General features: G+C 57.2%; 1 protein-coding gene across 1 annotated transcript; it reads left to right on the forward strand.

The window, feature by feature from the left end:
- The first annotated feature begins 1,090 nt into the window (after positions 1-1,090).
- RAPGEF3 (Rap guanine nucleotide exchange factor 3) lies at positions 1,091-23,006 on the forward strand. Its single transcript, XM_039243113.1, has 28 exons — positions 1,091-1,417; positions 1,889-2,101; positions 7,237-7,290; positions 7,371-7,477; positions 7,848-7,969; positions 8,122-8,290; positions 8,817-8,901; positions 9,222-9,282; positions 9,391-9,467; positions 9,663-9,809; positions 10,333-10,445; positions 10,755-10,843; positions 11,151-11,229; positions 11,434-11,584; positions 11,668-11,750; positions 12,571-12,610; positions 15,551-15,632; positions 15,948-16,094; positions 17,982-18,079; positions 18,525-18,650; positions 18,747-18,928; positions 19,187-19,277; positions 19,387-19,437; positions 20,352-20,439; positions 20,794-20,858; positions 21,503-21,557; positions 21,662-21,733; positions 22,562-23,006. The coding sequence occupies exons 1-28, from the start codon at positions 1,412-1,414 to the stop codon at positions 22,678-22,680; spliced, it is 2,772 nt and encodes a 923-aa protein (XP_039099044.1). The 5' UTR covers positions 1,091-1,411; the 3' UTR covers positions 22,681-23,006.
- The last annotated feature ends 106 nt before the right edge of the window (positions 23,007-23,112 follow it).

The following is a 23,112-nucleotide window of genomic DNA, read 5'->3' on the forward strand; positions in this document are numbered from 1 at the left end:
AAAAGGGACAGAGACTGGGACAAAAAAAAGTGAGTCCTAGAAAGAAGAGAGTGGGGCGTGCGACTCCTTGCAAAACCCTCATCAACGTCCTCACCAATTACCGGGCGCTGAGGGTGTCGCAGCCCAGGAGCCACTGTCTCTCCGCTTCTCAGAAGCTGAGTGGGGCGAAGAAGGCGGCTCTGGGCCATCTGCCCGGTGGTGGAAACTGAAGCCCAGGAAGGTGACCGGCCTTGGTACAGAGCTGCCCGGGACTGTGGAATCCCGAGGCCCTGCTTCTACCGCCCCCCCCCCCCACCCCGCCCTCCCCAGCACCGTCAGCCCGGGAGCACGCGGTGGGGGCGTGGTTCTTTAAAACCCTCTTTCTTCCGAAGCTGTGCCACAATTCCGGCCCCCACCCATCCTGGAGAGCAGTCCTTTCCCCAGCCTCAGTTTCCCCACCTGCGCGCGTGTGTTTATGCGTGTGGGGTGTGTGTGTATCTATCCTAAAACCCAGCGCTTCCTCTCCAGCCTCAATTTCCCCACCCGCGCCCGTGTGTGTGTGTGTGTGTGTGTGTGTGCGTGTGTGTGTGTGTGTGTGTGTGTTTGCCGGGCAGGGGAGGGGTGGGGTAGGGAGGGGAGGCTAGGCAGCGGGATTCCCCACGGGAAGGCAGCCCAAACCCTCCCCCGGACTGTTCGAGACCCTGAACCGAAACAGGAGGCAGGACGCCCCCGGCCGGGAAGCGGCCCCAGCCCGGATTTCCCTCCCGGGTGGGGCCGCAATGACTCACCCCCCTCCCCCTTCCCTTGGTTTCCTTGTTTGCATTTCTCCTCCCGGCCACGTGGCGGCCTGTGAGGCCACTCAGCACCCCTACCCCGACACTCAGGCCGTGGCCGCGGGGGCACACAACCCCGGGCCGCTCCTGCCCCCTGGGGTTTCTCAGGCCTCCGACTCTTGCCTGACCTACAACCCGCGAGTCCGGACTCCACCCCCTGCCCAGCCCGCCCCCTTCCCTGTGCCCTCCCCCACAGTAAGGCCGGGCGCCTCCTCCCCGCCCTCCCAGCCCTTCCCGGGGAGGGGAAGGGGGCGGGCAGCGCAGGGGGTGTGACAGCTCCCGCCCGGACCAGTGCCAGCTGCAGCCTCGCTTCGGCGCCCGGTGCCAGCTGGCTCATTCGTCTGGGACGGAGGCGGAGGCTTGGGGCTCCTTGCCGCTGCGGGGGGACTCCCCCCCACGCCCCCTGCCCTCAACCCACCCGAAAGGAGCCTCTACACCCAGCCCGTTACCCTGGCAGCCCTTCCAGCTAGGAATTAGCCCTGTTCGCTTCACCTGGGGTTTACAGCCCTCACTCCTCCAGGAGCAGTCGGGGTCTCGCTGAGGGTCCCCCCCCCAACCTTTGCTAGAGCCTGCAGGGCTGTGCAAGCTTGAGAAGGACCATGAAGGTGGGTAAAGTTGGGGTCAGGGTGGGGAGGAGCAGGAGAGGAAGCTGACATGGTGGGTGGGGTGTTTGAGTGGGAGAGAGAGGGCTGCTCAGGGGTGAAGGAGAAGGGGAGAAGAAGGGTTTGAGCTGAAGCTGCATTTCTGGAGGATCCAGTGAGTCGGTAGCCTCGTACTGGGAGGTGGCGGAGATCCCTCCAGGGACAAGGGCAGTGGGGTGGGGCAGAAGTCCAAAGAAGACCGGGAAGAAAGGCCCGATCTCCGGTCTGCCAGCTGGAGACCCCTAAGTGCGCCAGACCGGCAGGCCCCAGTGAAGGTCTTCCTGTCCCTCCCCCGGCTCCTGGCAGGGTTGCAGCACCTCCGCCTGACCAGTCCAGAGGACTCCGAGGAAGTGGTTCTGCCTGGGGCAGTTGTGCCCTGGTCCAGCTGCCCCAGCCCTAGCCCCATGGCTCTCTGCCTTCTTCCCTGCGTCACAGGTGGGCTGGCCAGGTGAGAGCCGCTGGCAGGTGGGCCTGGCTGTGGAGGATAGCCCAGCTCTAGGAGCATCACAGGTGGGCGGCCTCCCGGACGTGGTACCGGAGGGGACCCTGCTCAACATGGTGCTGAAGAGGATGCATCGGCCCCGGAGCTGTTCTTACCAGCTGCTGCTCGAGCACCAGCGCCCCAGCTGCATCCAGGGGCTCCGCTGGGTGAGTGCCCATCATCTGCCCGGGCCAGGGCCGTGTACCAAGGACCGGAGAGGGGCCTGGACAGGGAGAAATCCTGCTGCTGGGGGTGTGGGGGCTCCTGCTGGGGTGGACAGTGGGTCAAGGAGCTTGGCTGATGTGTGTGTGGGCGGCTCACACAACTGCACCATGTGCATCTGTGTGTATGAGGTCCTCGCGCCTTCCCATTCTGGCGTGGGGGAAGGGGAAAGGGATTTGTCATTTATCTGTCACCTCTGTGTGCCCTGAGTTAGGTGCCTGTGTGTTCTTCAGGTGGTGGTGGGAGGCATGTGTGAAATACTGGGGGCCAGGTCAAGGTGGGAGGTGAGGTAAGCTTGGTTACTGCTCTTGAAATATCACCGTGGCAACATTCTCCCTTAGTGAGTAACTGAACTGCGAGGATTCTTCTTGATCTTGGGGTGAGGTGGCCATGTGAACACTGCTTGGCATCTGGCTTTGGGGGGCCCAGGGGAGGATTCTGAGAAGTTTGAAGACTGGTCTCTAGACATCAGAATTGAGAGGATAATCTGGGTGTCCCTAGCTCTCCCCCCAACCCCTCCTGCACTTCCTCCCTGGATCTTCCTGATCAGGGCCCTCTTGGGCCAGTGTCCTGCTCAAGATGGGGCTCTGGAGGGAGCAGGGGAGCTGGCTCCTTCTGGGCTAAGCTGTCGCCCCACCCCTCCAGGTCACTGGTAGTAGCTACTGCTTGGAGCCTGTGGGCTGGAACCCTCCCTCTTTCCCTCTCAGGCTATAATTACTTGTGCATTTCCTGTCCCCTTCCCAGCTTGTAGAGGCAAGGTGGTGAGTGGGGGAAAGGTCAGGTGCCAGGACAGTGAGGTCACTGGAGAATCCCTTGGGACCCAAAGTCTGGGAAGGGGTGGAAGAGGCCGCCAGGCTGTCTCCTGACTCCCTCAACTCCCAGAATTGAAGGGCTGGGGTGCGTGGGGAAGCCGGAAAGGTGGCGTGAGGGTTGCTGGAGTGTAAATGGGGTGAAAGTCACAGAAACACAGCCCCTCTCTAGCCAGGTGTGTGTGTGTGTGTGTGAGGGGTAGGTGGAACTTGGTGATTCAAAGGAGCTTAGATTTTTAGGCCTAGGGGCACAGGCCACGCCCTGCCCTGCTGACCATCCTTGGGGAATGGGCGAATGAGGTGGCTTCAGCCCACTGAGGCTGTGTTTAAGAGGTTCTGGGTACTTGTGAAGTTGCTCCTCTCCCCTATAAGATGATGTGTTTGGCCTCAGAGGGGCTTATATGAGGGAAGTGCGAGTCAGGGAGTGTGTACAAGTAGGGTAGAGGGTGGATGTTGTAAAGGGGTGGAGCCTAGGAGAGCCGTGCTGGGAGTTATTCAGGCCATGCCTGCAGAGTAAAACCCATCAACCTCCTGAGGTCTGAAGAGAATACTTTCTGTTGCTACTAGATCAGGCCAAGAGAAAATGAAAGCAGGTTACCGGAGGATGAGGTTAGACAGACGACGGACTTACCATTGATGGCAAAAGTGACACTGGAATGAGATGGAAGAGCATCTCCTTTGGGGCAACCACATGCAAAGTAACCGCTTGAGCTAAAGCCGACCCCAGAGCATCTCCTTTGGGAAGCATGAGAGAGAGGGGAGAGCTTGTCCAATGTCTGGGAGCCAGAGACGGATCAATTTACCTAGAGGCAGGGGCAAGATCAGGATGACCTCTGGTGGGTCCCAGAAGCTCAGAGAAGCCTGAGATGTTTCCCTTTGAGTGATTGTTTTGGGGGAGGTGGCTAGATTCTCTAACTCAGAAAACATGCTTTCATCCAAGCATGTTCAAACAATGGTAGTAGCCAATAGTTGTATAATACTTGTGTCCCAGGCAGCATTAAAAGAGCTTTACCTTTTTTATATCAAATAATCCGACAATAGCCCTGTGCCAGCATCCCATTTTATAGATGAGAGAACAGAGGCACAGAGTGGCTAAGTGGCAGGTCCAGGGTTATACTTCTGCTAAGAGACAAAGTTAGGCTTCTGTGACAGGTGACCTGGCTATGGAGTCTGACCTCACGGTGTACTTTCTTCTGCAAATGGTAACACTGACACCCCAAAGCATCCCCTTTCCCTTGTGTCCTCTCCCTGTCTTGCCACACACAGCCCTGGCCTGAGACCCTAGCCATGGCCTAAGGGAACTGGTCTGACAGGTCCCCACGAGGCTCTCTGGCTCTGTGCCTGCCCCTTCGGTGTGGCTCTGACACTGAGTGACAGGGAGGGAGGGGCAGGCTGTGGCACTGGTGCAGGGAAGCTAGCTACCCCCTCCTCTCCTACCCTGCGTCCTTCCTGTCCAGGTAGGAGAGGAGGCAGCGGACAAGGACATTCCCCCTACCCATACCAGCCACTTCTTTCCAACTGAGAACCCTAAGCTGACACTCAGGGTTATCAGATCAGAGACAGGGTCAGCCAAGGTCCAACATTTCTTGCATTGTGTCCAGGTAATAGGCACCCATCATAAAATAATGAAGTTTAATCAAGTTGCTTAACATTTACCAAGCAGTTACCACAAGCCAAGCATCACTTCGAGTGCTTTATGTTATTAACTCATTTGATCCTCATAATTACCCATGAGATAGGTACTATTATCATTAACCCCATTTTACAGATGAGGAGACTGAAGCAGAGAGGTTAATGAGCAGCCAGGGTCACACAACTAGCTGGTAGTGGGGAACTGAGATATGACCCAGGCACATGGATCACAAGCCCATGCCCTTGACAGTTTCCTGAATAGTACCCCCACCCCCAGCCTAGGAGGCTCCCAGTGCATATGGACGTGGTAGGAAGCCAGAGGGATAACAAACCCATGGACCTTTGTTTAACGCCATGTCCTGGCAACCTTACTTGCCCATGGAACATTCCTGAGGGCAGGATTTACCCTCCTATCGCATAAAGTGGGACAAGCACGAGGTGGTGGAGGTGCCTGGGAGATGGTGACCTATGCTTTGGGATCAGACAGGCACAGTGTGAATCGTGGTGCCCCTATTCACCCACTCTCAGGACAGCTTATCTAACCTCAGAGCCTCCTTCTGTCTAGCTGTGAAATAGGAGACAAACACCTATTTCCAGGGCGACTGTTGGTTATTCAGTAGGATCTTGAATTTCTGAGTAGTTGTGTGACTCTGGGTAAGTTACTTCATCTTTCTGGGCTCCTGCTTTCCTTGGCAAATTGAGAGAGATGCCTTCGGGAACCTTCCTCAGTTCTGATGGCCAGAGCCGTCTTCTTCTGACCCTCCTGCTTATTCCCTGGGGCAGGGCAGGAAACGGTTTAAACAAGGCCTGGAGATCTGGGATCTGGGTTGCGACCAGTCTCGCCCCATGAGCTGGCACCTCCCCGCCTGATGTGCCCTCCAGGGTCAGAATAATACCAGGAAGGGAGCATATGCTAGAGCCTGGGTCGTGGGCACCAGAGAGTTGGGGCAGGGACAGGGGTCACCTGGGCCTTTTGACATGAACAACAACAAGTCATTAGTGCTCGGGACTGTTTGTTCCGACACAGGGGGCTGGCTGGATAGCATTCCTGCCCTTCCTCCTTCCCCGGCTCCTCCTCCTCCTTCTCCTCCTCCTCCTCATTTCCTGTTGCTAAGTCTCCAGGGCTCTGTGTCTGGCACCAGGCTGGGCCCCATGACCCGGGCAGGGATACCCTTGGGACACCTAGCGACTTCCGCCCAGCCCTGGGCCAGGCGCCTATGCGTGCCAGACCTCAGGCCTCTGCCTGGCACGCAGTGGGAGGGTGCCAGGACCAGGAGAGGGGGTTCTGGCCCCAAGCCTGGTTGTACCTCAGCTTCCCAGCCAGTCCTTCTCGGGACCTGAATACAGATGGGAAAGCAGGAGAGAGAGCTGGGGGGGAAGGGGGAAGGGAAGGAACCGGGCAGGTGAGGTGGGTGGGATGAGACCAAGAATGTGAGCACTTCTGGAGTTTATGCAGGGCTGTCTGGCTGTCCCAAGTACATGTGACTGAGCTACACGGGCTCTTTACTCTAAGACTTCTGCTTCCTAAGTCAAGGAGGACAGACAATCCCTGTTCTGCCCTACTTTATATTTGGTCCTATTCTGTATAGAATCAGAGGAAATCATGGAGGGAGACGTGCTTTGCAAACTGTAAAGTGCTGTGCCTTTGGGAGGGCTCATTGAGGGTAGGGCATCCTGTCCAGGGATGTTCACAAGTTCCAGTTTTCAGGCGGCAGAAAAAGAAGTGTCCTAAGGGGCTTTCACGCCTGTGGGTCCCGGATGGCTCGGCTGATACCAAGGGCATGGAAACCTTGTTACCCAGTGTTTCTGCATAAATCCTGCCTTCTGGGGCCAGTCTCGGGTGCCGCCAAGACTTTGTCACTCTTGCAGGGTTATGGGCATCATCTCTGGGAGGACAGGGGCTTTCCAGAAAGCAGCCCGCTTTCTGCTTCACAGATGAGTAATAACACTTAACTTGTACATACAACTCTATGCTAGGCAGTGCTTTAAACATTCAGTACGAATCACCCACAGAGCCCTTCCCAAAGCCTTGGGGTTGGTATTATGAGTGTTTTATAGAGTTTATAGACAAGGAAGCTGAGGCAGGGAGATGTCAAACAATATATTTGGGATCACACTGCTGGTAAATGGAGGAGCATGGACTTGAATTCAGGAGTCTCAGGGTTTGGTGGTTGGGGACAGAGCCTGGCCCGGGATTGGGCATTGGGACCCTGGCCCAGGAGCAGGTGTTCTAGGCCTGCCTCCCAAGCTGCTCACTTCTGGCCTATCATGGGCCTTTCTTACCTCCCATCCTCATGCTCTTCCAGCTCTCTCCCCTGCACAGGTGTGGTTAACCTGGGAGCCTGGGCGCACCTAGGTCCTGAGTAAGCAGAATGGGGAGCTCATCTGTGGGGGTACAGCACTCGTGTCTAGAAGGAAGGCAAAGTTCTGGTGATAGGGTGGGAAGAGGTGGGAGCTTGGCATACAGGGGTGCTCGGGGGAAGTAGTTTATTTGTAGACTGAGTGGCAAGCTGCACGTGTTTGGAGCTGGGGACTGGGCAAGGGCTGAGAGGCATGGGGGAGGGCTGAGGTTAAGAGCTGGACTTGAAGGGCTGGCACTAACGTGTAGACCCTCCCTCTCCTCCTGCCCTTGCCCTTAGACGCCACTCACGGACAGTGAGGAGTCCCTGGATTTCAGCGTGAGCCTGGAGCAGGTACCAGCCAGGAGGGGTGGATCCGGGAGGGGGCAGCCAGGAGGTCAGGGCCTGAGCCGCTATGCCGCTCCCTGTCCTAGGCCTCCACGGAGCGGGTGCTCAGGGCTGGGAAGCAGCTGCATCGACATCTCCTGGCCACCTGCCCAACCCTTATCCGAGACCGGAAGTACCACCTTAGGCTCTATCGGTGAGTGGAGGCCTCAGCTGCCTCCTTGCCCACCCCCATTTTCTCTCCCTTTTGCTCTCCTTTGGGCATCTGGTCCGAGTCCTGCTTCTAGCCTAGGAAGGCACCTTTTTCCTTAAAAAAATTTTTTTAACATTCATTTAATTTATTTTGAGAGAGAGAGAGAGAGAGAGAAAAAGAGAGAGAGAGAGAGAGATTGAGAGCAGGAGTATACAGCAACAGAGGGACAGAGAAAAAGGGAGAGAGGAAATCCCAAGCAGGCTCTAGTCAGCGCAGAGGGAAGGCACCTTTCTGACGGAAAGTCTTCCCTCTGCCCTTCACCCCCCTGCCACTTAATTCTCCCTCTTCTTCCCTGTCCCCTTGCCTCTTGTAGGCAGTGCTGCTCTGGCCGGGAGCTGGTGGATGGGATCTTGGCCCTAAGCCTTGGGGTTCATTCCCGAAGCCAAGCTGTTGGAATCTGCCAGGTGCTGCTGGATGAAGGTGCCCTTTGCCACGGTGAGCCTGAGCCCAGGGTGGGGCCCCCGGGCCATCCAGTCCTGGGGAGCAGGCATCTGGGGGTGAGGAGGAGGTGGACATTGCAATGGGGGCTTTGTTCCCACACACCTCAGTTTCCTCTCCTCCCTCTCACCTGGGTCTCCACTCTGCAGTGAAACATGACTGGACCTTCCAGGACCGAGATACCCAATTCTACCGTTTCCCCGGGCCTGAGCCAGAGCCCGTGGGAGTTCATGAGCTGGAGGAGGAGCTGGTGGAGGCTATGGCCCTGCTCTCCCAGCGGGGGCCCGATGCCCTGCTCACTGTGGCGCTTCGAAAGCCGTGAGTCGGGTGCCCCACACCCCACAATTCCAGGCCTCACGTGGCTCTCAGACTCTAGTTTCTCAGTTTCATCACTGAGAGTTTCCCTTACTCGCTGTGTGATCTGGAGTCTTCCTTCCCCGCCTTTGGCCGTTTCTTCCTCTGTAACCGTGGGTGGGGGGCACAGGGCCTCCAAGACCTGTCTGCTCTGGTGCAGCAGTGGCTGAGGGAGGGAGGGCTTTGGAGTCTGCAGGCAGGTATGGGTTCAAATTCCAGTTCCACCGGCTACTTGCTGGGTGGCCTTGAGCCTCTCCGTGCCAGCTTCTTCTTCTGTCAAAGGAGGATAACGGTGGCCACATCATGAGGCTGTCACGAGGGCAGACGTAACACCTAGCTCTCGTCTGGCACTCAGTGTGCACTCAGTGGTGGCTGACCTGTTATGGGTCACCATCCGGCTGGCCTCAGGCCAGAGCACGGCGGGTGAGCAGCTCCCATGCCCTCAGACCCGCGGTACACTGTGTGCCTTCCGGCCCTCCCGTGCCCGCAGCCCAGGTCAGCGCACAGACGAGGAGCTGGAACTCATCTTTGAGGAGCTGCTGCATATCAAGGCCGTGGCCCACCTCTCCAACTCGGTCAGTCTGCCTGCCCCATACCATCCCCAGGAGCCCCTCTCCCCGTGAGCCCCGAGGCCCCAACTACTGGGCCAGAAGACACCTCCCTCGCCTTTTGCCAATGGCTAGGAAATTCCCATCTAATTTTTTGTTCCCAGCATCCTTGTCCCAAAATCCTCCTGCCGCTCTTAGGTCATTCCCTCCCCTTGCACTATACCCCGCTGAGTCCCAGGCACCAGACCAGGCCGCATCGCTGCCCCCAAGCACTTGAGTCTTTGGACCTAACCTCCCCCGCCTTACCCTGGACTCACTGCACTGACCCTCCTCTCCCCACCTCACAGGTGAAGCGGGAATTAGCGGCAGTTCTGCTCTTTGAACCACACAGCAGAGCGGGGACCGTGTGTAAGTCAGACAGGGGACAGGAAGCTGGGCAGCAGGGACCCAGACATGGCCAAGGCCATGGAGAAGTCGGGGGTGCCCACAGCAGTGTCTGATCTGTGCTTCTCTCAGTGTTCAGCCAGGGAGACAAGGGCACCTCGTGGTACATTATCTGGAAGGGGTCTGTCAACGTGGTGACCCATGGCAAAGTGAGTTCTTCCTGTCTCCCCAGCCCTCGGGCTGCACCGGCTTCCCTGGTCCAAGTCCTCATGGGCAGTGCCTTCAACAGACCCAGGGTTGCCAGTCTCCCAGCTCTCCTCCTGTCTTGGGGTTCTCCCACCACACACGTGTTCTGATGAGTGTTGGGGGGGCCTGGCTGGGCTGTGACTGAGACCTGGCTGCAGGGGCTGGTGACCACACTGCATGAGGGGGATGACTTTGGACAGCTGGCTCTGGTGAATGACGCACCCCGGGCAGCCACCATCATCCTGCGAGAAGATAATTGTCATTTTCTCCGGGTAGACAAGCAGGACTTCAACCGCATTATCAAGGTGCCATTACTAGGGGTGGGGAGGGCAGGGGACACGGCAGGGACACGTCTCTGGAGAAGTAGTAGGCGGTGAAGTAAGGGGCATGGGCCAGAGAGGGCCCGTAAGGAGCAGGGAGAGGTAGGAGATGGGGAAACTTGGAGGTGATGGCCGGCGCATGGCTACGTGAGGGGGTCCATAGCACACGGAGGAGGTTCAGTGAAACCCAAGAACTCCAGCTCAGTGTTGGAGACCGTGGGGGTGGGAAGTCAAAGAGGGTAGGGGACTAGGGTATGAGGGGAGGCAGTGTAATGGAGAGGGGGCCGCAGAGGGAGGCCAGTGAGAGCTGGGTAGAGGAGCGGCTCAGGCTGGGTGATAGACAGGACGGGTAGAGCAGCTCCAAGGTCGGGCCTGGAATGGGGTGGGAGAAGGACTGAATGTCCTTGTGGGAGCCTGTGGGTCTGGCATGGAGGAGGAGGGAGATGCCCTCGAACGGAGAAAAGGAGCCGTGGTGTGTGCTGAGCACTGGGTGTGGCTTGCTGTCCAGGATGTGGAAGCAAAGACCATGAGGCTGGAAGAGCATGGCAAAGTGGTGTTGGTGCTGGAGAGAGCCTCTCAGGGCGCTGGCCCTTCTCGCCCCCCAACCCCAGGCAGGAACCGGTAACACACCCGCCACTCTCCTTCCGCACCCCTTCTCTCTTGCCCACCTTCTCTCCTTCTGCTTCCCAAGCTTTACTCCCTTCTCCCATGTCTGACCCCTGCCTGCTGGCCTCCTGGGGGTGGGGAGAAGGGGAATCCAGGCACAAGGTACCCCCTCCCCCCCAGAGCCAGCTTTCCCTCCAATCCCAACACTGGATAGAACTGGCAAATAGGGAAGGGTGATATGATGTGATTGATTATTGATGTCTGTCCCAGATGTGGGAGTGGGGAGTGGTAGCACGTGTGCTATGGACTGGCTGCTTCTGCTAGGTATACGGTGATGTCTGGCACCCCGGAGAAGATCCTAGAACTGCTGTTGGAGGCCATGCGGCCTGATTCCAGTGCTCATGACCCAACAGGTAGGGGCAAGAGATACCCTGCCTGCCGTGTGACTCATGGGGTGGGCGGGCAGTGTAGTCTGGGAGAGGGCCAGGCACCCTGAGTCTGACCTCACTGGTGCTGGGTTGGTCCATTTGGTCAGGCGGCAGGAAGTACTCCTTCCTGTGCTCTTGGCTTAGGTGGGGAGAGCTGTCACAGGGGCTGGGCATTGCTGGCCCTCTGCCCATTATGGGACTGGGAGAAGGGACACTCCAGCGGTGCACGTATCTGTGCTCAGTAGACTTAATCTCTGAAGCCTCCTCCTGTCCCCTTGTCCCTGCCCTACAGAGACATTTCTCAGTGACTTCCTCCTGACCCACAGTGTCTTCATGCCCAGCGCCCAGCTTTGTGCTGCCCTGCTGCACCAATATCCTTCCAGCCCCAGGGTGCCTGGGATGTATGGAGCAGGGAGGAGGAGTCTCTCACAGCAGGGCTGTGCTGAACCCTCTGAGGTACCAGCCTCATGCCAAGGCCGGCGTGTCAGTGGGCCCTGGGCATCCTTGCCCCTCCTCTGCTTGCGGTGCGGCAGGCAGTCTGGTTGGATGTTGTGGTTCCCTTGACTGGTGCCCACCTTCCACGCGGAGCCCTCGGGAGGCAGCGAGCAGGAGCACAGCACCTACATTTGCAACAAGAGGCAGCAGGTCCTGCGGCTGGTCAGCCAGTGGGTGGCCCTGTATGGTCCCATGCTCCACGCTGACCCCATGGCCACCGGCTTTCTCCAGGTACCTGGGAGGGAGGCAGGGCGGGACTGGGCTGCCAGCCCAGACAGCATTCATCTGTGTTGATGACTCTTGGCTCCTCCCAGAAACTCTCAGACCTGGTGAGCAGAGACGCCCGCCTTTGCATCCTGCTGCGGGAGCAGTGGCCCGAGAGGCGGAGACATCACAGGTAATGCCTCGGCTCCAAGTAACTTTCCATATGCAGGACCCGCAGGGCATCAGGGACTGAGAACATCTCTGGAGTCGAACAAGTGGCTTTAAATCCAAGCCGCACCGCCTATAGCTGTGCTGCCCTGGGCACATTCCCCCCTCTCAGGGCTTTGGGCTCTGGTGTGTAAAACTGGGGGAGAGTTCCCATGTCAGGAGGATGGAATGTTACCACGTCTTAAGAGCACAGAGCAGTGCCTTGAGTGCCCCACGTGCATCACGAGTGTCGGCTCTGGTTGCTCATTTGTCTGGTCCTGTTCATTCTGTGAGCTGTTCTTACCAGTTTCCTTACTGTCCACCCTCACTCATATTCATGCATTCTCTTGCGTCACTCATGTGTCATTCTCATACTCCGAGTGCACCTGCTGTCCTCACTTCCTCCATTCTGCACGTATTTATTACCGAGCATCCTCAGTGCTAGTTCCTGCCGGCCCCACCCGGTGAATTTCCTAGAGCTTATCTTGGCGCTCCCAGACATTCCCGTGTGGGCAGGTGAGGCTCAGGGAGAGCTCACCTGCAATGGCCCTGCCCCGTCTGACACCTGGGGCACATTACTTCCTGGAACTCTCTTTCCTTCCCCTACTGGCCTGGGAAAACCACCGAGTGCAGGGTCTGGGTTTCAAGCCCCAGCTTTGCCCCTCTCTAGCTAGTACTCACCAAGTCTGCAAAGCTCTGAGACTCTAAGGAGGGAGGGGGGGATCCAGAGCCAGCCCTCCCTGCCCCCTGCCCTGCCCGCAGTGGCCGCTGATCTCATCTCACTTCCCTTCTCACTTGCTTCCCAGGTTGGAAAATGGCTGTGGGAATGCATCTCCTCAGATGAAGGTGTCTGCACGAACTGGCTCCTCTCACCTCTGTCTGGCCCCAGCTTCTTGTCTCTCCGGGACCACAGGGCCCCTCCTTCAGCCCACCCCCCCCACCCCCCCCACCCCCGCCACAGAGGCTCTACCTGGGAGGGATCCCCATGCACACACATTCCCCCGGGGCTGGGATAGGTGTCCACAGAGCCTGAGCCATGTGTGGCACTGGGAGCTGGCCTGATGGGAGACACAGAGGTCCAAGGTCACCTCCCACCCCTCCCTCACCCCAAGGGGCTTCTGTTGCACTGGGGGGGAATCCATCTTCCCCGGGGGGTGAGGGATGGTGCCTGAAGGCAGCCTATGAAGCCCAGGGGTTGCTGGTGGCCAGCATTCTGGGAGCCAGAGGCGGCCAGAGCTGTTCCTGGCAGGGGCCACAGGGAGCAAAGGGGAATGAGAACAGATTTCTTGAGGATGGTAGGAGGAAAAGACTGGAAAGGTAGGATGGGGCTGGTTGTGGGGAATGCTGCACTGGGAGTAACAACCAGGCTCTCTGTGCCCAGGTGTCTGTCCCTACCCCCGTCCTCCCAGCCAGGGACTCTTATAGGCTCCTCTCTCTCTCTTTTTTTTAATCTTTTATTTATTTCTGGGAGAGAGAGAGAGACAGCATGATCAGGGGAGGGTCAGAGAGAGAGAGAGTCACAGACTCTGAAACAGGCTCCAGGCTCTGAGCTGGCAATCAGCACAGAGCCCGAAGCGGGGCCCGAACCCACGAACCGTGAGATCATGACCTAAGCGAAAGTCAGACGCTTGCTTAACCGACTAAGCCACTCAGGCGCCCCAGGCTCCTTCTCTTCTATAGGCAACACTTATTCCCTCAGGATCTGGAACTTTCTTTATCTGGTTTTTTTGTTTTGTTTTGTTTGTTTTGTTTTGTTTTTTTGACTGCCTAGATCCTTCCTACCTTTCTGATCTCTGCCAAAATGTTGGTTCTCAGAGTGCCCCCCTCCCACCTCCCTATACAGAGCAGTCCCCACGCCCTGTCCCCCACTCCCCGCTTCCTACAGCGTATCTTCTATGATTCTCTCCAAGCGTTATGACCAAGTGGAGTTGTTCTGTGTCTTTGTCTACTTGCTTATTGTCTGTTAGCATCTGTCACATCCCACTAGAATGAGGGAGGAGCCTGGACCTCTGTTTGCCCAGGGCTCCCACACTGCCTGGCTTGTGGCTGGTGCTCAGGAACTAGTGAGGAATCACCCTCGCGTGCTGGGCCCTGTGCGAGGTGCTGACAATGCAGTAGGAGGGGCGAGCCACCCCTGGTCTCATGGGGCTTGTAGTCAGTGAGGGACAGAGCTGCTGAGCAGTGTCATGATGCAGGAGGGAAAAAGAGGGAGGCTCTGAAAAGAGAGAAGGGAAGGGCTGACTCGGGGTCAGGATCAGGGAGAGTGACCACAGGAGCTGAGAGCTGCAGGGTGTGAGGATCAAGGCAGTAGTAGACCGCAGTCAGGTTCACAGGGAAGGAAGTCCACCTGTTGGGGACCCTGCAGGAGGAAACCCCCGGAGAAGACCAAGGAGGCATGCAGGGGCCATGGCATGCAGGGCCCTGTGGCTCACGGTAAGGAACTTGGTGCTTGTCCTCCAAACAATGCGAGCATTGGAGGTGTTGGAGCCACGGACTGATAAGGTCAAATGTGTGTTTTGAGTAGGTCAGCTAAGGAGCCTGTGCTTTATCGAGCAGACAATGATGGCCTTGAAGCTGCATTAGGAAGCTTAGTCTGGCGCAGGTCAGGCAGATTGGAGGGGGAGGGCGAGAGGTAGCCGAGGCCCAGGGTAGAGAATAGTAGGGCCATTGTAAGACATTGGGAGGGAGGCCCCTGGGCAGGTGGAACAGGAGGTTGGCCCAGGCTGGGAGGAGGGGCACAGAGGAACCCCCAGAACAAGATGACAAGCTGTGGGGAAGCTGGGGGGGTTGGGGGGAGGGTTGGCAGAGGGGACATAGGAGCCCAAGCCCAGGAGAATGGCCGGGAGACAGGATGAGGGGTCTGAGGGAGGTGCTAGGTTTGGGGGGATGGAGCCCAGATAGGGAAGGATCCAGGAGGTGCCTGAGAGCAGGCTTGGAAGAGAGCACAGTGCTGGAGGTATGGCCGCATCTCCCACATGCAGGTGGTGTGAGACTTTATAGAGCTCCGAGCAGAGCCCTGAGCCTGGGAAATCTAGACATGGGCCCGGGCAAGGTGTGAACTTGGAGCTCCGCCGCCTGCAGAGCTGGAGGAGGAAGAGTTAGTACGGGAGGCATTGGAAGAACGGTCGGGTGGGCAGAGGAATTGCATTACGGAGAACTTTGCTGAGCAGGGCTGCCCCATGGGCCCAGTGCTGGGGCCCAGTGAAGAAGGGCTGTGGGGCTGGACCGGGCAGGTGACACAGGGCGGTAGAGTATCAGTGGGTAAGAGCACAGAGGGAGGGAGGGAGGAGCAGATTAGGGTTCCAGCTGTGCCACGTACAGCTATGTGGCCTCGTGCATGTTATTAACATCTCTGAGCCTCGTTTATCTCATCTATAAAACGGGAGCAATAATGATAATATTTTTGTCAAAGGACTATTGTGAATATTTAGATACTTCGAATGAGACTGCACTTAGCCTGGCATGTAGCAAACAGCAAACTAACAAATGAGAGCCAGAGGAGGAAAAGGAAGAGAAAACCAGGGCCGACAGCTGAGGTGTGCTCCTGTTAGGCGAGCTCTGGGACTATCTGGCAAAGGGGGTGACACATACGTTCTGGGGCGCTGGCTTGTTTATAGCCTGTTCTGTCTCTTCTCATGGAGCCTTGGGGCGTCAGGTCCCTGCAGGCAGCAGAGCCCGATGGTGGTGTGTGTACTGTGTGGGTCCCATGCTCCCGGTGACAGTCCCCTTTCTGGCTCAACACTCTCTCCTCTGTGTCCTCCGGGCCTTACTTTCTCTCCCTCTTAGGCCAGGAACGTGCCTGTTTGGCTCCCCGGCCAGGACCAGCCCCTCCCCGGCAGCAACTGTGCCATTCGAGTTGGGGACAAAGGTTGGTGGTCCCAGCCAGCCAGGGCATAGCCTGCACCCTGCTGTCGTCACCCTTGACCTCATTATGCCTGGCTGAGGAGGGCACGCTGGACTCCTCAGGGTCTCTGTTCCAGAGTCTGCCCCCTGGGCCTTCCTCTGCAGCTCAGGGCCCCCTTCCCTACTGTGTACGGCAAATCCACCCGGGCTTCCCCTTGTCACCTGTCCTGCTTCCTTGGGACCTCCCTACCCCCTGCTGCAGTTGCTGCCTGCTGACCCCTGGGTAGGGGCACCAAGAAGCCCCTTCCTACAGCTCAGCCGGGTCTTCCTTCCTCCCCAGTCCCCTATGACATTTACCGGCCGGACCACTCGGTGCTGACCCTGAAGCTGCCTGTGACAGCCTCAGTGAGAGAGGTGATGGCAGCATTGGCCCAGGAGGATGGCTGGACCAAAGGTCAGGAGCTGGTGAAGGTCAACTCTGCAGGCGGTGAGTTGTGTCTCTGGGCAGGGTGGCCCCGAGGGAGAGGCCCCTCAGGTCAGCGCCCAGATTCTCCCCCCACCCCGGGATTAAGATCATCATCTTTATCATCTTCATCAATGGCAATGATGGTTAGCACGTAAGAGGTAGCATTTACGTCTCTTCAAAGTGCTTTGCGTGTAGTGCTTGAGAGCGTGAGCTCTGGAGCCTGTCGGCTGTGTTCGAGCCCAGCCCTTGAGCAGGATATTTAATCGCTCTGTGCTCTTTTTAGCATCTGTAAAATGGGTCTGATGAGAGTGCCTTCTTCAGAGAGGAACTGTGAAGATTGAGTGAGCTCATCTACTTATGGGTTTAGAATGGTGTCTGGCACAGCAGTTTATACAGAGGTTTTATTATTATCATGCTCATATGTTCATTTAATCCTAGTAACAACCTTATGAGATAGGTACTTTTCTCCTGTTTGCAGACCGGGAAACTGAAGCTCAAGGGGTTAGGCAATTTCCCCAAGTCCACACAGTAAATGAGAGTGCCTGGCTTTTGAATCTAGGTAGTCTGCATTCATTTTGTCAGCCAGCAAACGTATTTGAGAGTCAGCTGATGGGCCAGCAATGTGTGAGGAGCTAGAGGCACCATGGCAGGTGAGATGGAGCAGCTTAATGCTTAGGACCATAAACAGGACTCCTAGACCTGGGCTGGGATCCCAGGACCCACTGCTGATTAGCTGTGTGATCCTGATCCCAACAGAGTGCTTACTGTCTTTGAGCCTCTGATTCCTCATCTGTCACATGAGCACTAAAACTGTACCTATCACACAGGACTGCTGTGGCCATTAAACGAGATCATGTATATAAAACACTTAGCCCGGGTTGGCACGAAGTTAGTGCTCAGAACAGGGCAGCAGGAGAATTATTTAGACCTGCTTTCAGGGAGCTTGGGCCATCAGAAACCACTGCAGGTTTTCCGGGAAGGACATAGCCTGGGGTTGACAGCTGGAACCCAGGGTAGACAGGAATTAGGGGCACCCAGAGAATAAAGGCAAGGAGCGGAGGCCAGAAAAGCAAAACCTTCTCTAAGCCATGGGTGTCTGTGCTCTGTTCTGGGAAGCACCGCTCTCTGGTGGCCACCTGGAGAACTACAGCTGCCCAAGGACTGTTGACTGACGCCCTACTATATAAGACAGAAGCTGTTTAGAGCACTGACCTGCAAATTTTTTAGATGGACTTCCATGTCAGTAACTAATATTTTTACTACAAGCCCCCTGATCTGTGTCTATTTGCTTATAAGTCATTTGCATATACTCCTACGCTAACATCATATAATTATAAAGCTACCCACAACAGAAAAATGCAAAACAGATGAGAAAAATAAATATGTGCTAATATTTTTTTGAACACATGGATGGTCTTGTATATCTTGCTTTGGTGGCTACTGGTAGAGACTGGGGATTCGAACGTGACTAAAAACACAGTCGCAGTCAGTAGGCAGTGATAAAAATCAACACTAAGGCCTCTGTAAGGCATTTCCAGTTTCCAAAGGGCTTTTGTATGCATTGTATCCTTATGGCCACTACTTATACAAATTAATTTATTAGACTCATGAGTAGTCAGGGTAAGTCTTGCTGTCTCCGTGTGACAAAGGAGGAAGCTCAGGAAGACTCCAGTATTGCCCAAGCTCTGCCTGTCTTCTCACCTTCCTCGGGTGTGTGGACCTGGGCAGTGCAGGGGAGTGAGCACCCGGCCCTGCGCATTTAGAGCGCCTGCCCAGGACCCCAGCCTGGCTGCTGGCAGAAGGGGCATCCGAGCCTCCCAAATGGGGCCTCCACCCTGCCTTCAGTTGCTCCCTGGCCTCCCTCCCTGCACCCGCCCCCTCTCAGCCCACTCTCTGCTCTCTTTGCAGATGCCATTGGCCTGCAGCCAGATGCCCGTGGTGTGGCCACATCGCTGGGGCTCAATGAGCGGCTCTTTGTTGTCAACCCACAGGAAGTGCACGAGCTGGTAGGGACAGGCAGGGTGCCAGGGAGGAGCTAGGGGTGGCAGAGGTGGGGGCAGGGGAGGGTCATAGAAAGGAGGGAGGGGGGCCTGGCTCTGGCTGCTGTTGGGACTTAAGGGAGAAGAGGAAGGAGCAGGCCTCAGCTGATAGGAAGGTTCCAGATGCTGGGGAAGGGAGAGAGCTGGTTGAGAGCTCTGGAGAAAGAAGGCCTCTGCTCATTAGGGGTGCCCCCAGGAGACTGGAGCCGTACAAGGAGGGGGGTATCAGCACCGGGGGGCCAGCAGGAAGATAGATGCATCTTTGGGGAGCCCTATCCTTCAGAGGCCCTTCCTAGTAGCACCCCTACCCACCCAGACACCCCTTTAATCACGGGCACAGAGTCCCCCCCCAGCTCTGCGCCTGTCCCCTGGAGTGCTCAGGCACCCCTCCTGAGCTCTCTTCCACCTGCAGACCCCGCTCCCTGAGCAGCTGGGGCCCTCCGCGGGCTCTGCCGAGGGGCTGGACCTGGTGAGTGCCAAGGACCTGGCGGGCCAGCTGACGGACCATGACTGGAACCTCTTCAACAGTATCCACCAGGTGCAGGAGCAGAGAGGGGAGGGGAGAAGCACAGATGGCAGGAGCACCTTGCCTGGTGGGGGCTGACCTCCCCTGCCGTCTGTCCCCCACCGCCAGGTGGAACTGATCCACTATGTGCTGGGCCCCCAGCACCTGCGGGACGTCACCACCGCCAACCTGGAGCGTTTCATGCGCCGCTTCAACGAGCTCCAGTACTGGGTGGCCACAGAGCTGTGTCTCTGCCCCGTGCCCGGCCTGCGGGCCCAGTTGCTCAGGAAGTTCATCAAGCTGGCTGCCCAGTGAGTGCCTTGGGGCCGGTGGGTGTGTGGCAGAGTCCTGAGGCCACCTTCTCTCCCATTCCCGTCCCTGGTCAGTTTGTTGGAGACTCTTGCTTCCCTGGGTCTCCTACGAGAGTCTGTGTATCCCCAGCCCATCTACCTGCAGCCCCCACAGAGGCTGGCCCAGCCCCATCCTGGCCGCAGGCTGGCTGTTGTCTGGGTATGAACTCTGTGGGTGTGGCTGCTTCCCCTGAGGACCTCTGGGTCTTCCACTCACAGCCTCAAGGAGCAAAAGAATCTCAATTCCTTCTTTGCCGTCATGTTTGGCCTCAGCAACTCGGCCATCAGTCGCCTGGCCCACACCTGGGAGGTAGGTATGATCTGGGGGCGGGGGGGCCTGTGCCCATCCTGGGAGTCCTAATTGGGGATGGGGCTCCCATCCCAGAGCAGTGACAGCTACATCTGCCTCTCCTTCACAGCGGCTGCCCCACAAAGTCCGAAAGCTGTACTCGGCCCTAGAGAGGCTGCTGGTGAGTGCTGGGCCTTGGCTCCTCCTTCCAGAAACCCCAATTCTGGGCTTCCCAGCAGCCCTTCTATGTATCTGTGGTCCCTTCCAGGATTTCCAGCCCTGGGTCAGAGCCTGATTCCGTCTGGGCTGACAGTCTGGGGAGCTGGCTGAAGGACGGAGTGTTAGCATTGGGGGGTGCACAGTGTATTAAATCCCTCAGTGTGGGGAGCATTGGCTGCGGCTATGACGTCCTGTATGAAGACCAGGACAGGGCACACGTGGGGTCTGGCCTTGGGCTCTGATGCACCGGAGGAATATCGGGATCTCTGGCCTCCAGCTGACCTGCCTCAGGACCCCCGGAAGCAAGTCCTGGCACCAGACTGCATGGTGCACCGGGGTCTGTCAGTGGCCCCTCAGGAGATGTGAGGAGCCTGTAGGCTAAATTAGGTGATGAGGGAAGCATACAGGAGCCGACTGCCTCTCCCCTCCTCCTCCCTGCTAGGGATTGTTGGGGGGTTAAGAGGTTTGAGAGTGTTCAGGAGAAAACTGGCACAAAGGTGCTTTTATCAGCCTGGCTCTGAGCTCTTGGGGGGAAAAAATTCACTTTGCAGGCTCAAGAGGTTCAAAGGAATTTACTCACTAGAGAGGGACAGAGACAGAAAAGAGAGTTTTGAAGTCTGGAGGGCCCCTGAGACTAACAGCCTTGAAGTTTGCCTGGGGGGTGGGGGTGGGGCTAACCCGACGCCAGGAAGCCATGCGAGCAGACTGGCCATCCTGTCTCAGGTCTCCTCCCGCCTGCTGCGGAGCCCGCCCTGGTGAGGCCCGAGGCCAGGGGAAGCAAAGCTCGGAGAGGCCAGGGCTTGCTCGGGTCTTGGTGTGAGATGGGTCATGCTGAGCGCGGCTCTCCCTCGCTCACGGCGGCTTCTTCCCTCCCAGGACCCCTCCTGGAACCACCGCGTCTATCGACTGGCTCTCACCAAGCTCTCCCCTCCCATCATCCCCTTCATGCCCCTTCTTCTCAAAGGTAATAGGACCAGAGCTTCCCCTCCTGCCTCCGCCCTTCTAGTCCTGTGCCTGTCTGCATGTCCATCCGCCCCTTGGGGTGCTGACGTATTGGGGCACACAAAGACGAATTAGGAGTTCCCGGGTTAGAAGCAGGGTTGAGGCATGCAGACAAGCACTGAGGACATCAGGTGGTCTCAGAGATGGGGCCTAAGAGATACAAGGAAATTGCTCCAGGGGTCAGAGGTGAACCGGAGGAGGAGGGCAGTGTGGGCCTAGGACGCGCAAGGCCCTCGTTATTGGCCCCCTGCCTTTCCTGGGCGGCAGGAAGAGGAAGGACTTTGGGGACCTTTCAGCAAAACCCATCTCTTTGCAGACATGACCTTCATCCATGAGGGAAACCACACGCTGGTAGAGAATCTCATCAACTTTGAGAAGATGGTGAGTTCAAGGACAGTGAGAGTCTGCCCCTAGAGTGGGCTGGGGGATATGACTGTGGCCTTGGAAGGGGGTGGGGGTGGGGTGGGAGAGAGTCTAAAGCTGTTAATAATACAGATATGGGGACGCCTGGATGGCTCAGTCAGTTAAGTGTCTGACTCTTGATTCTGGCTCAGGTCAAGATCTCACAGTTCATGAGTTCATGCCCCACATCGGGCTCTGCGCCAGCCCTGCAGAGCCTGCTTGGGGGTCCCTCCCTCTCTCTCTCTCTGCCCCTCCCTGCTCACGCGCTCTCTGTCTCTCTCAAAAGAAATAAATAAACTTCAGAAACATAATACAGTAAGAATACTTCTTATGAAATAGCCCCAGCTTCTCTCCCTTGCATGGTGGAGAGGGCGGCCTTAATTACCTCACCCTGCATCCGGGGCCCTCCAGGCCTCTTCTGCTCTAAGCCCTTCCTGATCTCTGTTCTTTCTCCCACTGTGCGCTCCCCACGGGGCCTGTGAGTGTGCTGGGGCAAAGCAGGCCTGGCCCCATCTAGTCCCTAGGAGCACCCCCTCAAAGGGGGCTCAATCTCTAGCGGACCCACAGGACACACTAGGGGCCTGTCCCTCAAGCCTGGTCTTCTGTCCTCATGTTGCCTACAGAGAATGATGGCCAGAGCCGTGAGGATGCTGCATCACTGCCGAAGCCACAGCAATGGTGAGAGGGCTGGTCCCCATGCTAGGAGTCCCCGCCCCCACCTGTCCCCTTCCAGGCCCCTGCTCGGCCCAGCCTCCCTGACCCCCACCTCTCACCCCACGCAGTGCCCCTCTCACCACTCAGAAGCCGCGTCTCCCACTTCCACGAAGACAGCCAGGCAGCAAGGACATCCACATGTAAGTGGGGCAGGGCTGGGTGCTGACGGGTCAGCCACGGCTGGCATTTACAGGCATCTGCGTATAGGATGCTGTGAGCTCTTCACACCTCTCTGAGGTGGGCAGAATGTTATGTGCACGGACAGATGCACAAACACGCCTGAGCACTGAAGTGACCTGTGCAACGCCACACAGTTAGTGACTCCAGACCGGATATTTTTAGTTGGACTTCAGATGCATGAAATGGGATTAAATCATAATCCACGGTTCATACCACATCATGGGCCCTTTATTTTATTTTATGTATGTGTCTGTTGCGATAATATAATGGACGCCACTGGGCCCAGGCCAAGTATGAGCACATTTACAAGAGCTTCCTCTCCTTAAAGAGCCTTTCCTTTTCCTGAGCCGATGGAATATATTTATTTAGATATATTTATATAGACATGTATACACACATGTGTACATCCACATGGTTCTTTAAAATGCTTCATGTATATGTTATGAAGACAAAGTATTCTTTAGTTTCAGTTGTTTTTGAGTTTAGTAAGAGGAGTATGATGCTGTATATAATCTTGGGGACCTGTGTTTTTCTGAGTCTGAGCTCTTAACCACACTTCTGCTCCAGACTGGGGAGGCTGTGGATAGTCTTCAGGATTGGCTGTGGGAAGTGGCCGGGTAGGGTGGTGAAGGGCAGCAAGGGTGATTTGCTCCTTGATGGTGAAGGGATGGGCCCTACCAAGTGGCGTGGGAGCCCCCACCCCACTCCCCAACCCCCACTCCCGAGTGGCATGAGCGACCCCCCCTGACTGTTCTCCCCCACACCCTCTTCTCCCCCCCACCCCCCAGGCTCCGAGCAGTCGCTGACCACCCGGAGTCCAGCCAGCACCTGGGCTTATGTCCAGCAGCTGAAGGTCATCGACAACCAGCGGGAACTCTCCCGCCTGTCCCGGGAGCTGGAGCCGTGAGGAGGCTGGGGCCCGAGCAGGCACTTCCCGTCAGGAAAGCCAGGGCACGCCCGGGGCCAAGAGGCACGCAGGCCGGCCGCAGCTGGGCAGGGCTCTCCGTGGAGTGGACTCAAGGCCCTGGAGCGGGCAGTGTGGAGGCAGCTGTCCCCCGTGATGACTGGCGGCCAAGGAGGACCTCGGGATGGAATGGGCCGGGGCCCAAGGCCAAGGAATGGGGGGCAGAGAGGCCCTGGAGTGGGTGGGAGAGCAGAGCAGGTGCTGGGACTCTGTGTTCAATAGAGAGCTCTCCACACCAGGTTTTCCCCAGATTCTGTGTCTTGTGGCTTTGTTGTCAGGCCATCTGTAGGCGGTTTGTTTTCACAGTGGACAGAGAGAGCCTGTCACATCTGTGTGGCGGGTGTGTGGCAGGGGCAGAGTGGCCTGGGGAGGGGC

Source organism: Hyaena hyaena, unplaced genomic scaffold (genome assembly GCF_003009895.1).
Source record: "Hyaena hyaena isolate Hyena2069 unplaced genomic scaffold, ASM300989v1 scaffold_221, whole genome shotgun sequence".
Taxonomy (NCBI): Eukaryota; Metazoa; Chordata; class Mammalia; order Carnivora; family Hyaenidae; genus Hyaena; species Hyaena hyaena.

Coding starts and splice junctions, on each gene's coding strand:
- RAPGEF3 (XM_039243113.1), top strand. Junction 7,478..7,847: donor TACCACCTTAGGCTCTATCG/GTGAGTGGAGGC, acceptor TGCCTCTTGTAG/GCAGTGCTGCTCTGGCCGGG. Junction 8,291..8,816: donor ACTGTGGCGCTTCGAAAGCC/GTGAGTCGGGTG, acceptor CCGTGCCCGCAG/CCCAGGTCAGCGCACAGACG.